At 35.0% G+C, this 16,872-nt stretch overlaps 1 protein-coding gene across 1 annotated transcript; it reads right to left on the bottom strand.

The window, feature by feature from the left end:
* Window positions 1-2,298: 2,298 nt before the first annotated feature.
* On the bottom strand, window positions 2,299-16,062 carry LOC131949371 (N-acetylglutamate synthase, mitochondrial). The gene is made up of 14 exons (XM_059311236.1): window positions 15,986-16,062; window positions 15,658-15,774; window positions 14,517-14,628; window positions 14,136-14,255; window positions 13,923-14,018; window positions 12,911-13,029; window positions 9,406-9,628; window positions 8,877-8,957; window positions 8,652-8,751; window positions 8,425-8,518; window positions 8,106-8,183; window positions 7,542-7,721; window positions 3,015-3,068; window positions 2,299-2,868 (listed from the first exon to the last, which is right to left on the bottom strand). Exons 2-14 carry the CDS (start codon window positions 15,753-15,755, stop codon window positions 2,736-2,738), a joined length of 1,488 nt encoding a protein of 495 aa, XP_059167219.1. The 5' UTR covers window positions 15,756-15,774; window positions 15,986-16,062; the 3' UTR covers window positions 2,299-2,735.
* Window positions 16,063-16,872: the final 810 nt, after the last annotated feature.

The raw sequence follows: 16,872 nt of genomic DNA, 5'->3' as shown, positions 1-16,872 counted from the left end.
TGCAAGTTGTTTTCTTTAATTAATGATTATTTCTTTTTTTTAAAAGCTGATTATATTGTAATCCTTAATTTTTTTTAAAAAGCAAATAAACTCACTTTATCCAAGTGTGATTAAATAATGTAAGAACAGAGAAAATCTAAAAAATATATCTGCTTATAGTATACAATAAACAAACTTAAAAAAAAAGTTATATACCATATGTGTAATTAAATTTAAAAATCTGTTACCAATTGTAAATAAAACTTTGTAAAGACAGATCAGGTAGAGAGCAAATGCAAGTATAAAAATGTTACAACACCAATTATTAAATAGTTTTGAGACCGCTTTGTAAGCCTACTATATAAATAATATAGTGCATTGTATATATTTTACAAATGGCAGTTTGAAATCTTTCAAAATACCTATAATTCAAGATATAATCATAATGGGAATGAAATGATCGATTAAGATTTTTTTTTTAAATATATAAATGCTTTTTTTGTTGCTGAGTACATAAAATGTTATAATAATATTGAAATGTTATATTAACTAATAATACTAATAGTCTTTCTATGTATTTGAAACTATGTTACACTGTAATCATTATTGACTGTTTTAATTAAATTAAAACTATTAATGTACATCTTTTTGACTTTAAATTACTTCTATATTTTGTACATTTAATGTAGCTGTATCTAGCTATGTATTGAATGATCACTGTATAAATATAATAAAATGGTATACAAAATTGTTGAATCTCATTTGATTATACTGTTATCATGTAACAATCTTTTAAAACAAATAATGCCAAAGAAATAATGCAGCAGCTTCTTCAAAATAATCTCATTACATTAAATGTCAACAAGAGCAGCATATTGCATACCACCATGTAGAAATTATTAGCTTTTGGGATTAAATCCTGGTTTTAAGGCAGCATAAGTAGCATACTAACATGAGTAAGATGATTCATTTTGCTACAAAAATTCTTAGTAAGTGAAATGTAAAAAAATAAAGTTGAGAGATTTAAAAAAAACAACAGAAAGCACTTTAATTTAAATTGAACACAACAGTTTGTACTGCAGAATATTGAATTGTATGTGTATGCTAAACAAAATATCATCCTTTTCATTAAAAACATTGAGCAAGTAACTACAAGGTTTTGAATTTTACTGTTAAAATTCAATAAATTAAAAAAAAACAACAACTGAATAGCTGTTATTGCTATCTGTAAATGCATTTCAATATATAGTACATAAAATTACATTTTAATCATTGTAATTCAACTTTTGTACAGACAAATTATGCAGTCCACAAAAAGTGTATAAAGACGTACAAAATATCAAAACTTATAATTTATATTAAAAAAAGTTAAAATTGACAAGGTGCTTGGCAAAATTACTTTAAACAGAAAATTATTTTCTTCATTACAGACTCTGTAACAGAGTGTTTCAAAATGTATGTACAATGGAATGATGCTAATATACAATACTTAAATAATTTAATCACTCATAATATCTATAATAGACTTATTCTTAAAGAAATCAAATGAAACTTCACAATAAATTAACTGATAACATTTAGAGTGAAAACAATTCACTCCATCATTAAAAGCACCACTGTAGTTTACGTGAAAGCAGCAATTGTTGTTAGTAGATAATTAATACACAAGAAATTATAAGTATTGTACTTTCTATGGCTGTCTTAGTATAGAGAGAGGTCAACCCACATCTCACGCATTCCAACAGGACCACTGTGATTAGCATCATGTGTTCTTGCTGTTCATCCATTGGTAGATTTCAATTATTTATAAAAATCGCCTGTGTTTCATTTATCGCAAGAACAGATCTTGAGATTGCATTTTTTTAAATTAACAAGGGCAGGCACATGTGAGGAATGCAATAGGCATCAATTATACAATTCAAGCGTATGATGCTAAATTTAACCTACAGAAGCTACAGTTTGTACAAAGCCTACATCTGATACCACCTTAGACTATACAAAACCAACACAACCTACTCTATTGCTTTCAGTACTTCTTGGATGTACCCTCCCATCCTCTCCTCCAAAAGATATCTGTGTACTCTTTGTATCTATCCTTCCACCCTCTCCTCCAAAAGATATCTGTGTACTCTTTGTATCTATCCTCCCATCCTCTCCTCCAAAAGATATCTGTGTACTCTTTGTATCTATCCTCCCATCCTCTCCTCCAAAAGATATCTGTGTACTCTTTGTATCTATCCTCCCATCCTCTCCTCCAAAAGATATCTGTGTACTCCTTTTATCTATCCTCCAATCCTCTCCTCCTGAAGATATCTGGTTACTTGTATCTATCTTCCCATCCTCTCCTCCAAAAGATATCTGTGTACTCTTTGTATCTATCCTCCCATCCTCTCCTCCAAAAGATATCTGTGTACTCCTTTTATCTATCCTCCAATCCTCTCCTCCTGAAGATATCTGGTTACTTGTATCTATCTTCCCATCCTCTCCTCCTAAAGATATCTGTGTACTCTTTGTTTCTATCCTCCCATCCTCTCCTCCTAAAGATATCTGTGTACTCTTTGTTTCTATCCTCCCATCCTCTCCTCCTAAAGATATCTGTGTACTCTTTGTTTCTATCCTCCCATCCTCTCCTCCTAAAGATATCTGTGTACTCTTTGTTTCTATCCTCCCATCCTCTCCTCCTAAAGATATCTGTGTACTCTTTGTTTCTATCCTCCCATCCTCTCCTCCTAAAGATATCTGTGTACTCTTTGTATCTATCCTCCCATCCTCTCCTCCTCATCATCACTCCCTGGGCAGGAAATATCACCATCAGCAATGAAGGAATCTTTCCTGTCAACAGCATCCTTGATGAGCCCAACAGAAAGGTTAGGGTCACACACACCATACCTGGAAGGTCAAGGATAAAAGTTCACCTGTACTGGTGTTTTTATAAACAAGGTGAAGGTTAACCAGTTAACATGATCTAACCAAGACATGAGCCTCAATTAACTTATGTAAACAAGCTGGGGGTTGACTAATTAACATGAACTCACCAGAAGACAAGCCACTTATGATTATTGTGGGAACCTTCACATTTCTTGAAATACCTGTTGGAATACCACATTTCAATGTAGTGTTTACTTAAACAATGTTAGAACTTTATTCTGTAAACATGATGTATTCTCATCAGAGATAACTGTCAAATAAACAAACTTCCAGGTCTAATAAGTCACATGACCTTCTTTAACTAGTTTTAACTAGTGACTGACCCAGATAAAAACACATCATGTCACATGACATTGTTTAACTTGTTTGTTATATAGTGATTGACCTAGATAAAAATACATCCTGTTACATTAATCAAAGTTACGGTTCCTGTTTACATACAAATTTCTTATAGGACTACAGACACCTGTGTTGACAAAATTCTGGTACTTAAAACTTTAAAAATAGGTGAGGAAAATATCATCCTCAGCATTAGGAAAAAAACAGACATTTGTAAACAAATACAACATCCATAATGTGATAACCCAATTAAAAAAAAAAGCAAGAATACATCAGTGTGCATTTCTGTAACTTTATAGTTCTGGCATACTAAAATATTCTTAAAGATATTTCTATTCTTTTCTATGTTGTATACAGAGTACAAAGTGCAACCACCATTAGCAAAACTCACTATATTAATAACTGTATTAACATAACCAGTTTTTATTTGGGGAGGTTCTAGAAATATAATACTACATTATGGGGACAAGATTTTAAATCTAAAAACTCTAAAATTTTAAACTATTTTTGTTAATATTAATATACACGATACTTTAAATATTAATGCTTTTTAAACACTGTTACAAACATAGCTTACAAAGACTGATTATTGAACATAATATGAATCAAATGTCTTGAAAAATATTAAAACATCAATTTTATTTTTAAAAATCTCAGATATGACAAGTTTCAGGGTTAAAGTTTGGGTTTCATAATTGATAAAATGTGGGATTCAATTTCAAGATTCCCTCAAAAAATGAGTGGCACTCATTTTTTAATGCTTTTTTGTGTGGAATTTTTTCATTTTTTTTTTTTTTGGCCAGTTTCTGTTCACTGGTTGTATGTGATGAAAGTAATATGAAAAATAGCAGAGAGTTTTCTTGTTAAAAAATTGTGGGAACCCTTTTATCCTCAACTATGAAATATTTTTAGTTAAACAAATAAGTTGTAATAAGGACAGTTTGGATACTGTTTTTAGGTCATCTTCATAAGTTTGATATTTATTTGGTCACTTGAGTGTTAGGATTTGGTATTACCATTATGTCATACAGTTTTGGGAGGATATGCAATAGGGTCTATTTTTGCTATTGTTATCATTGTTGTGGTCAGCTATTGTTATCACTGTTGTGGTCAGCTGTTGTTATCACTCTTAGGGTCAGCTATTGTTATCACTGTTATGGTCAGCTATTGTTATCACTCTTAGGGTCAACTATTGTTATTAGTGTTGTGGTCAGCTATTGTTATCACTCTTAGGGTCAACTATTGTTATCAGTGTTGTGGTCAGCTATTGTTATCACTCTTAGGGTCAACTATGATGTAGCATTGTTTTTTCTCTAGTTCGCACGTTTACTTCATGGTTTCACACCCATCCTCTTGTAATAATTATCGATTTGCACTTAAAAGACTATGTAGCTTTAATTAATCATTAATGGAACTGGCAAAAAAAAAAGCTTTTTTGTTCTGTCTGGTGTCACCCCCCCCCCCCCCCCCCCCAATGGTGTCACCCGGTGCGGTCCGCACCCCCCGCCCCGACCTCGCCACGCCTCTGAGTATAGGCCGCCCCACAGATGTAATATCCACAGTAGCCTATCGATGCTATCTAAAACCGCTTTTTACTGACGTCATAGGGAGACGTGTTTACTACATGTTTAGGGTGCTACCCTGGTCAGTAGAGGGGGGGGAGGGGTTCATCGCCTTGTGGTTGTTTACATTTTGTTACGGAACCGCTGGTTTAAGCTGAGAGCACTCGTACAAGTGTACGCGCCTGTCAAAACTTTTGATCATCAGACAAACAGCTCCTGCATTAGTGAAGACACGACACCCCCCCCCCCCCCACACACACTAGACGAATCGTGCAGATATTATATAACACGGAGGAATAGGAATAAGGGTAGTTTATCATTCAGATATAATCTCTTCTATCGAATATAGAAGTAAGTTTTATAACCCTTGACTTGATATCTCCAATTATATTTATGTTCCTAAATAATTGCTATTAAAATGGATGGATCAATGGATTCCTTAACTAGCTTACATATATTTTTCTTCTAACATAATTGCCGGCTTCACAACTGCTTAACATAAGTTGTAACTAGCAACGTCTACACTAATGGTTTGATTCCCACAACTTGTTTAAAGCAAAGTCCCATTTCGTGTAGAACCAGGATGTTCACTGTTAAGTCCGTGATGGTTTCTTAGAAGGTTCTACGATATGAAAGGGGGTGGTCTGTGGACGTGTTGTAGCGTTAAATGGGGGAGGGGGGTAAAGAGCCATATGTTTTGTGTAAAATGTAAAGAGCCATATGTTTTGTGTAATATGTAAAGAGCCATATGTTTTGTGTAATATGTAAAGAGCCATATGTTTTGTGTAAAATGTAAAGAGCCATGTTTGGTGTAATATGTAAAGAGCCATATGTTTTATGTAATATGTAAAGAGCCATATGTTTTATGTAATATGTAAAGAGCCATATGTTTTATGTAATATGTAAAGAGCCATATGTTTTGTCTTATATGTAAAGAGCCGTATGTTCTGTGTAATATGTAAAGAGCCGTATGTTTTGTGTAATAAGTACACGACCTGAAACAGTCGACACATCCGCACTTATGTCTGGCGCCACGCACTGGGCTAGTGGCTGATGCTGCATAATGTATTAGGCTGGTACTGGAGTATGAATGTAGATCGATGTAGCTTTTGGGAATTGATGGAATAATTTTTCTCTTTGACACTTCATTCGTTTACAATTTTAGCTGATTAAGATACACACATTGATTAATTAACGAGCCTCTTATGACTGGCTTAGCTAATTAAGATATATACATTGATTATTTGATGAGTTTTTTTGGTCATTAATGTATATTATTAATTATTTAAGTATTTATACTTTGCGTTTTAATTTGCGTGTGTGCAATCTAGCCTGATATTGTGCTGAAGAATAATGATAAAAGAGATTTGTGTGAGGAGGGGGGGTTATAAGATAACTCCCTCTACAAGAGGATGTAGCCTACACATTGTTTGATCTATGTTAAATACATATGAAGAGATGCGTGATATGGGGTAGGTTGTTGTTATGTTGTAGGTAACACCATTATCATCATTCACCTGACCCCTCGTGGAGCACAGGGACGCAACCACACCTCTCCATAGTACTCGGTGCTGGGCTATTCCTCCAAGTTGGGCCCACGTCATTGCTGCTGCTTCTGCTTCACTGAGAGTTGTTTGTGTTGGCATACCTGCTTTCCTCTTTCATTGGGGGATTCCAAATTTGGTGCCTGTCTGGTGATGTTGCTAATTTATTTTTACGCAAGGTGTATCAGAACCTCCCCAATTTGCTCTTCTATATTTCTTGCCAATATGAATAGTTTCTTGCCCAGCTTGTCTCCAAACATCATTAATGTGGTAGCTAGTAATCCATAGAAACTCTAACGGCTTTTAGCTGTAAATATTATTAATTAATTATGGATACCGCCCTCCCTCCCCCACCCATACACACATCACGTCGGCTGTAATAAAATTACCTTTATTAATTATGGGTACCGCCCTCCCTCCCTCCTCCACCCATACACACATCACGTCGGCTGTAATAAAATTACCTTTATTAATTATGGGTACCGCCCTCCCTCCCTCCTCCACCCATACACACATCACGTCGGCTGTAATAAAATTACCTTTCACCCAAGCGCGACATGGGAGACAAATCGATACAGGATCACGTGTAAAATTATCAGATTTCATCTCACTGTCCTTACTCTGCCGTGAAACTACTTTACAGTTACAATAGCGTACTGCTGAGTCGTTGAACTACTTTCACAGTTACAATAGCGTACTGCTGAGTTGTTGAACTACTTTCACAGTTACAATAGCGTACTGCTGAGTTGTTGAACTACTTTCACAGTTACAATAGCGTACTGTCATCAGTGTTGTGGTCAGCTATTGTTATTGCTGTTGTGGTCAGCTATTGTTATCACTCTTATGGTCAGCTATTGTTATCTGTTATGGTCAGCTATTGAGATCACTCTTAGGGTCAACTATTATTATCAGTGTTGTGGTCAGCTATTGTTATTGCTGTTGTGGTCAGCTATTGTTATCACTCTTATGGTCAGCTATTGTTATCTGTTATGGTCAGCTATTGTGATCACTGTTGTGGTCAGCTATTGTTATCACTCTTATGGTCAGCTATTGTTATCTGTTATGGTCAGCTATTGTGATCACTGTTGTGGTCAGCTATTGTTATCACTGTTGTGGTCAGCTATTGATATAACTATTATAGGCAGCTACTGTTATCACTCTTATTATGGTAAGCTACTCCAGCACTTACCAGGTGTTGATTGGGTTTTCAATTTTGGATCTCCAGAACAGACAGGGCTCTGACTTGATCAGCCTGTCCCACAGCAGCTCCCCTGTGCCCTGACCCTGGGCTCTGTTGGTCACAGCAAACTTGCACATGTACGGGATGTTGCTGTTGGGGCTCTTCAGGAGTATAGCCACGCCGCTGTACCTGTAGCGAGTCAATTCACAAATTAAGATGTCATGTCAACATTTTTCTGATTAAAGCAACAGGTTTTTACTTTGGAATGGTTGAGGGGTAGAGCACATGCCTGTTGACTCAAAAGTCTCAAGTTCAGATCCCAGACTTGAAAGTCCACCCAGCTTTTGTGGTATTTCAATTGAGTTACAGAAAAAATGTGTGCACAGAACGGACCACAGTGTCTCTTCATGCACCTATTTAACAAAATAAGTGTACTCCACTCCATATTCCTTATAAATTTTAAGGAATGGTGACTACTTTTTTAAAATCTGTTCAATGTTATGAATTTATATACATATAATTGGTAAGATCAATTAATAACCATGATGAGGTGGTTAAGGTCTTAATACTTACGACTCTGACAAGTAAATAGCATGAATGTTGGGAGCAATGTCATTAAAATAAGAATCCACCAATGTTTTCATGAAAGATCTATTCAAGATAAAAGTCAATCAAATAGTTTATTACAGTTAACCAGTGGTTTAAAACAAATTATCAAGGGTTATTAGTAGACATTTCAAATAACAATTATTACAGTTTACATATGCTAGTATGTAGATGATTTTTTTAAAGACAATAATTAAATTTGAACAGAGTTCTGGTAACCTTATCGATGTATCTAATTAAATTAAATCTAATCAATGTTTAACTCTATCAGTTATTTCATTATTACCTGTGTAATAAGCACCTCAGACGGTCAAGATCAATGCCATCAAGCGATGAGTATTTGTGGACAGCTTCCGTGGACCTAAAGAATGTTCCAGAACCTGTAACAAAGATGTATTGGTACTCAGAAACATTTTGAGCTGTTACAGTACAAAACACGGTGATAATGTAACCTTAACTTTAACTAAATAATACAATTTAACAAGCAGAGGTAGTACAGAAATAAGAAACTACCTCTGTGACTGAAGAGCTCTCTCAACATGGTGTCTGCTGATGTGATGACCACTGAGCTATCGATAGGTAGCTCTCCCAGCAATTTACACACATACATCATCTAATGTAAAAATGTGTTGACTTAGAGAATGGTACAGATTTATTGGATTGAAAACATTGCATTGTACTTATTTCATACATACATTTGATTTAATTATTTTTAAAAATTCAAATGGTCATACTTACAGTGCTCATAATATCTGGCCTGTACCAACTTTTCTGTTCAGCTGTCTCAAGATCAATAGGAAGATTTACATTTGGAATGACCTGAAATTATTTAACCAATAGAGGGATTTACATTTGGAATGACCTGAAATTATTTAACCAATAGGAAGATTTACATTTGGAATGACCTGAAATTATTTAACCAATAGGAAGATTTACATTTGGAATGACCTGAAATTGTTTAACCAATAGGAAAATTTACATCTAAATTGAACTGAAATTGTTTAATTAAAAGATTTTCACTTGAAATGATAGGATGTTTAGTCAATAGGAAGATTTATGTCTGTAATTTAGTGAAGTTGTTAAATAAATGAGAAGATTTACAACTGGGCTGATCTGAAATAGTTTACAATGATCTAACTTGCATGACTGTACAGTAGCTATTTGCTAACAGAAGTAAACACATTTTCTAATACAATAACAACTACTGGGTAGCCAATGCTTATAATGTATTCTAACACTAGTGAATGTGTAGGTCTATTAGACTGACCTTGCCTTGCTCATCCAAAAACCCACCATGTGAATTAACGAACATAACTTTCTTGGGCTGAAAAACCTTTGAAACCTGAGTTGACAGCTCCCATGATTTGATGGGGAAAATCTGGCCACTTGCTGTCTCCCCATAGCTGAGAAGAATGGGGAGGTGCTGTGTAGCCAGACTGGACTGAATGATTTCAGTGGAGATTTGCAGATTTTTAGAGTTGCCTGTTTGGCTGAAAAAACATCAGGCAAAATAACTTTGTGTACTAATTGGTCACAACAACACACTGTATTATATGTGTTGTTATGACCAAAGATAAGTTACTAAGTGACTTTTCTTTTTACTTAACATTAGATAGAATATAAACTAATGTCACAATCCAATTAATCTTATTTTACACATAATATTTATCATACTGGCCTACAAAATAGTAAAATCAGATTTTTTGTTTAAAGGCAGTTTGAGAGAAAAATCAAAGTAATAATAGAAAGAAGCAAAAAAGAATAACTATGGTAAATTATATAAAAAGAGAACAAGTTCTTCAGCGTATTAGTTTCTACAGATATGACATCAGAGAGTGTATTATTACAGCTATATCCGTAGTTTACTTCAGTCAGAATTAAAAATGAGTTACATTAATCTTCAAACCATTCGCTTCATGTGCAGCAAGGATTGACTGAAGATACAGCATTTACTCATTTAGATATTGAAGTAAATTCCATCTTACTGACATTATTTTATATCTAAGCAACTGGAGAATGCACATAACATTTTAATTCCAGACAAAAAATGGTGAATATTGAAAATTTAAGTCTACTAAAGCTGAAGGATATAATAAGCAATCACAGGAGATCATTGATACTAAGTCCACAATCATAGAAGAAAATTGATACTAAATCAACAATCACTGGAGAATGTTGATACTAAATCAACAATCACTGGAGACTGTTGACACTAAATCAACAATCACATGATAATGTTGATACTAAACCAACAATCATAGAAGAAAGTTGATACTAAGTCCACAATCACAGGAGAATGTTGATACTAAATCCACAATCACTGGAGAATGTTGATACTAAATCCACAATCACAGAAGAATGTTCATACTAAATCAACAATCACATGATAATGTTGATACTAAACCAACAATCATAGGAGAATGTTGACACTAAATCAACAATCACTGGAGAATGTTCATACTAAATCAACAATCACATGATAATGTTGACACTAAATCAACAATCATAGGAGAATGTTGACACTAAATCAATAATCACTGGAGAATGTTCATACTAAATCAACAATCACATGATAATGTTGATACTAAACCAACAATCATAGGAGAATGTTGATACTAAACAATCGCAGGAGAATGTTGATACTAAACAATCGCAGGAGAATGTTCACACTAAATCAACAATCACTGCAGAATGTTAACACTTTGAATACATTAATCATTAAGAAAAGAAAGTTGATGATATTTAGCATCGGCAATGATGTTAGAAACATCACTCTGTTAAGAACAGTAATAAGATCCTAGTTTTTAAAACTACCATCCCATTCAATAAAAACAATAAGTTACCTCCCTTTGAAATGACCAGCACACTATTCCAACATTTACACCACTTAGGTCTAGAACAATTTCTTCAGCCTCTTGTGTCCATTTTTTAAAAATTAAATTTAACATTCAGTAAATTACTTTTTCTTCATCTGAATGCTGGGATTTATAAATTTCTGCCCAATTTTCCAATCATAAATACCATACTTGGGAGCTACAACTATTTAGCACTGTCTATTATGTAGGCCCAAATACATGGTAAAGCTACCCAAACTTTCTATTTTCACTGATGTAAAGCTTATAAGTCATCTAATCTACATGACCTAACCCACTCAGGTTCATCAGCCTGTAGAATCTAGAGCTGGCACCATTACACAGCAAATGTGATCTTCAAGTTTCAAACTGCTCTAATCTAACCAGGTGAACAATATCTTATCAACCACAAATAAAGTTTAATTTTAATTTTCTTCTTCTACTTAGCTTCAATTCACAAAAAGTCTGATTGTTACATTTAGTCTGTTTTTAGTCCATATTTTAAAAAAAGTTTTGAGAAAAAGATGAATCCAGACTAAATAATGCAAACAAATGTTATTTTAAAGTTTAAAAATTTGTGATTAAAGAAACTTTCTTTCAGGCTGTTTGAAGGAACACAAATGATGGTACTGCGTGTGTAACAGGCAAAAGATGGTACTGTGTGTGTAACAGGCAAAAGATGGTACTGCGTGTGTAACAAGCGAAAGATGGTACTGCGTGACAGACAAATGATGGTACTGCGTGAGGTACTGCGTGTGTAACAGACCATTGATGGTACTACATGTGTAACAGGCAAGAGATGGTACTGTGTGTGTAAGACAAAAGATGGTACTGCATGTGTAATAGACAAATGATGGTACTGCATTTGTAACAGGCAAGAGATGGTACTGCGTGTGTAACAGGCGAAAGATGGTACTGCGTGTATAACAGACAAATGATGGTACTGCATATGTAACAGGCAAGAGATGGTACTGCGTCTATAACAGGCAAATGATGGTACTGCATATGTAACAGGCAAGAGATGGTACTGCGTGTGTAACAGACAAAAGATGGTATTGCATGTGTAACAGACCAATGATGGTACTGCATGTATAACAGACAAAAGAAGGTACTGCATGTGTAACAGGCAAATGATGGTACTGTGTGTATAACAGACCAATGATGGTACTGCGTGTATAACAGGCAAAAGATGGTACTGCGTGTGTAACAGGCAAAAGATGGTACTGCGTGTATAACAGACAAATGATGGTACTGCATATGTAACAGGCAAGAGATGGTACTGCGTGTGTAACAGACAAAAGATGGTATTGCATGTGTAACAGGCAAATGATGGTACTGCGTGTAACAGGCAAAAGATGGTACTGTCTAACAGGCAAATGATGGTACTGTGTGTGTAACAGGCAAAAGATGGTACTACATGTGTAACAGGCAAGAGATGGTACTGCGTGTATAACAGGCAAATGATGGTACTGCGTGTATAACAGGCAAAAGATGGTACTGCATGTATAACAGACAAAAGAAGGTACTGCATGTGTAACAGGCAAATGATGGTACTGCATGTATAACAGACAAAAGAAGGTACTGCATGTGTAACAGGCAAATGATGGTACTGCGTGTATAACAGGCAAAAGATGGTACTGCATGTATAACAGACAAAAGAAGGTACTGCATGTGTAACAGGCAAATGATGGTACTGCGTGTATAACAGACAAAAGAAGGTACTGCATGTGTAACAGGCAAATGATGGTACTGCGTGTATAACAGGCAAAAGATGGTACTGCATGTATAACAGACAAAAGAAGGTACTGCATGTGTAACAGACCAATGATGGTACTGCGTGTATAACAGGCAAAAGAAGGTACTGTGTGTATAACAGGCAAAAGATGGTACTGAGTGGGTTAAGCCTTCTAAAATATTTACTCTTCCACTTCTCCAGTTACCACCCCACAGCCAGGGTACAGAACTCTTGTGTTAGTGCCATGGCCCTCTAGCATATCATTGAGAGTCACAGCATTCCACACACAAGCTTCCTTTGTCTTCTGCAGAATAAACAGGGTCCGTGTTTATGGCAAGAAGGGAGAAAATTTGGAGCTAAAGTTAGAAGGTTTGGTTGGTTGCTAGTGGTAACCGCTGCTTGTCAACCTGTTACAGGTGTATGGTAATTTTTTTTTTTTAGTAAGGTGAGGTATTGCAGATGGATTAACTTTTCGGATAAACCTTTTTGGCACATGCCATCATGGTTTTGAGTAGCAGCGACCTTTGTATAGGCGTCAGATAAAAGGCTGGAGCTGTGTAAGATTTTGTCAATGACAAGTAGCAAGTGAACATTTGCTCTAAACTTGTTTTCTCTGAGAATCATTTCAGAACAAAGCCTTCATAGGCCGTCATAAAAATTGGAGGTCATATCCATATGGTGCAAATAACCCATTAAGTTCAGTAATGGGCAAGTGTAGAACCAGTAGCATTACTTTTCAACCAAATGAATTTATAAGATAAACTTAGGTAAAAGTTTTAAAATGAAAACTAGTGTGAGTAATCATACATGTATTTATGTAATAAATAAATGAAAATGAACTCTTCAGTCATGTATGCATGTTAAACACAACATATGGTAGGCAAAATTTAAGAAATTTGCTTTCTAATGCAAGACTGCCAGAATCACAAATTTTAGCTTCATTTGTTATATTTAAACTGTTGAACTCAATGAGTCAAAACATAAAAACAAAACAACATGTTTGTGTCAGTCACTAATTAAACAAGGTGACATGTATAAGCAGAATGTGTCAGCCATTCTTGAGCAGGTTTAAGGACATTACAAATATACCCACTGCTCAGGTACTGCCTAAAGAAAATAAGGAATGTTGACTTTCTGGAAATAACTGTTGCCTTGACCTTAATTGTGTATCCATCAATAACTTGTCACCAGACTTACATTGAAAGAACCTTTTGCTGGTCCACTTCCACATACAATAAGAGGAGACATGCTGTTTCTTTTCAGAAAGGAAATGCTGGAGGCAAACTTCTCCAACTGAAAAAGTTTAGTTTTTGTAACTTATTTCTAATAAAAATGTTTTTAATAAGTGAAAAAAAAAATTTCTCAATGTAAAAATTGTGGATCTAGTTATCAGTTTAACAACCTATTTACCAATTCTAGATTATCCATGACATCATGCTCAACTGTGACCACCATGAAGACATCTGAATTCTCAACACTAGACTTGAAGTTCTTCAACCAGTACCTGGCTTCTTTAGGGTCAGTACCAATCTACATGGGTGGAAGAAATACAGTACAAAGTTCCTGGTTAATAGTTAATGACAAAAAAGCTGATAATAATACAGTCAACTTCTTATTGCAGGTCTATAGCAGTAAAAATACATTTTTCCATCTTTTTTTCATCAAATATCATTAAAGTAACTTGAAGCAAAATACTGACAAATATAACTGCTGTAATACAATTAACTATATAATACACATAACCAAACTTTAAGTATAATATGCATATACAAAAACTATCTAACAACTAACCTCAATCAAGAAGCGATTCAAATCTGTCTTCTTGTCAATTAATTTACCAATGCCTGGTTTGGGTGTGCTGTGCAAGGAGCGAGCCCCACACACATGTCTTAGCACCTCAATCCTGAAATTATTCAAATACAAGAAAGGTTTTAATTAGGAAAAACATATGAATCAAAAGCAATAAACTCAATTCTAATTTCAAAGCTTAGTATTCATCTACCAACTATAGTATAGTCTTGAATTAATACAGAATTGTGTTCCAACTCCAGTAGAAAAATGTTGCATTATCAAAGCTGGCCAACTTGAATTCAAAATAAATTTTACTAATTTAATATACCAGCTGTGTTGTATGAATAATTGACAGTAAATTATAAAAAAAAAACATAAAATAAAAGCAAACAAAACACGACTAAAGCTGCAAGTTTTTATCAAACTCTGGCAATTTAGCCAAAGATTAAATTACATAGGTAAAAACAGCCTGTACCTCTCCAGCAGTGAAGAATGAAGTGATATAGTTCAAGGAAAAGTCTCCAGCAGTGGAGAATGAAGTGATATAGTTCAAGGAAAAGTCTCCAGCAGTGGAGAATGAAGTGAGATAGTTCAAGGAAAAGTCTCCAGAAGTGGAGAATGAAGTGATATAGTTCAAGGAAAAGTCTCCAGCTGTTGAGAATGAAGTGATATAGTTCAAGGAAAAGTCTCCAGAAGTGGAGAATGAAGTGATATAGTTCAAGGAAAAGTCTCCAGCTGTTGAGAATGAAGTGATATAGTTCAAGGAAAAGTCTCCAGCAGTGGAGAATGAAGTGAGATAGTTCAAGGAAAAGGCCATCAGCAGTGTTTCTTCCAGACATTTATTTTTCTCTAGGGGACACTTGGTATTATCAGGGGGGGGTACACTGGTAAAAGTATAAGTTTACTATTTAATTCCATAGACTTTCTTTGGAAAGGGGCTCTTCCCCCCCCCCCCCCCCCAAGAGATGCCTGGAAGAAACTCTTGCCATCAGACGCAGCTTAAACAATGATAATGTTTCTCAATCATGTTACAGGAAATTATAACAGTACAAACACAATTTGTAAATTACTGTTACTTGTAAAAAATTAAAGGATGTTGTAATATAAGGCCTAGATATAGAATCTAGATCTAGATCTATACCTGGTTAGCAAACGACATAATGTTGGTTGAGAAGATCCATGAACACATAGTAGGCCTATATTGGAACAGATCCTTCTGATTTGATGTGGGCAAAACATTTTCACTTCTACCTTGATTCTGAAAGTGCACAAAGTAAAATAGGCCTACATATTAGTACATATTACATATGATAAGCAACAGGCAATTAATTAATTTATGGACCCAATTTCTCACTATTGCGTCATTTCTTTAGTTTTTGTTTTGGCAAGTTTTTAAAAAATAGTTTTAAAATAGGCCTTCTACTTTCTACTTAACTACTTTAAAATAAAAGCAGAACAAAAATTCAAACCTTCTAGACTTTTCTATATCTAGTGCTAGTCTTGATCTAAAATTATTATTACATCTTAGGCCTAGACCGTTGATTAAATAAAGCGCACCAAGACCTAAATTAGATAGGTTGATTCTAGTACCGGCAAACTGCTAAGACGTAGAATGCAAAAAGGTAAACAACTATAGAGATTGTACAGACACCATAACATTTTATTATTTCCTTTTAGTAAAGAGCGGGTCACGTTTTCTGCAACATAAACCTAATCCGCATGTCTATTATATAATATGCGTTGTATAAACCCTAGCCTAGCTTAATTATTCGTAAATGCATAGTCAGCTGTAGTACTAAATCCAATTTAAAACATTTTTTTAAATTCTATCTACCTAAATTTGCACACTTATTCAGCAGCTCTTCGTCATCGATATTGGCAATCATAGTTCATAGTCATGAGAATGATTTTGTCGGGTCGTTTTAAATGACGTGGATCACGCCCACTCCTGTTTACATGTTAACCAAGAGCACTCTAAATCACAACACATTTTAAAGCTGTAAAGTAAACACAGATACTAAGATAATTTTGTTTATCTGCGTTGTAATTGCGCGTTTGTATTCTTGTGGTATTAAAACTATACTGGCACAAGCAGTGTTTCTTCCAGACTTTTTTCTCCGGGGGGGGGGGGGGGCACTTGAAATTTTCGGGGGGGGGGGCGGTAAACTTTCTTCGGGGGGGCGGATACTGTTAAAAGTATATATTTTCTATATAAATTATATAAATTTCATTTCGTTCGGGGGGGGGGGGCGGTAAAAAATTTTCGGGGGGGGGGGGGGGGCTTTGCCCCCCCCCCCCCCCGAAGAGATGCCTGGAAGAAACTCTGGGCACAAGTCTCAATAAAGTTACAGATATT

Source organism: Physella acuta, unplaced genomic scaffold (assembly GCF_028476545.2).
Source record: "Physella acuta isolate Inbredline_101_S28 unplaced genomic scaffold, ASM2847654v3 ptg000692l, whole genome shotgun sequence".
In the NCBI taxonomy this organism is placed as follows: Eukaryota; Metazoa; Mollusca; class Gastropoda; family Physidae; genus Physella; species Physella acuta.
This window is presented reverse-complemented; position numbering and strand designations above follow the sequence as displayed.

Bases quoted from the DNA above. Each gene is read 5' to 3' on its own strand.
- LOC131949371 (XM_059311236.1), bottom strand. From the start codon at position 15,755: ATGTTTTGCCCACATCAAATCAGAAGGATCTGTTCCAATATAGGCCTA. The intron at 8,184-8,424 runs GTAATAATGAAA...TATCTTGAATAG, and splicing joins CTGAGGTGCTTATTACACAG to ATCTTTCATGAAAACATTGG. The intron at 7,722-8,105 runs GTAAGTATTAAG...GACTCGCTACAG, and splicing joins GCTATTTACTTGTCAGAGTC to GTACAGCGGCGTGGCTATAC.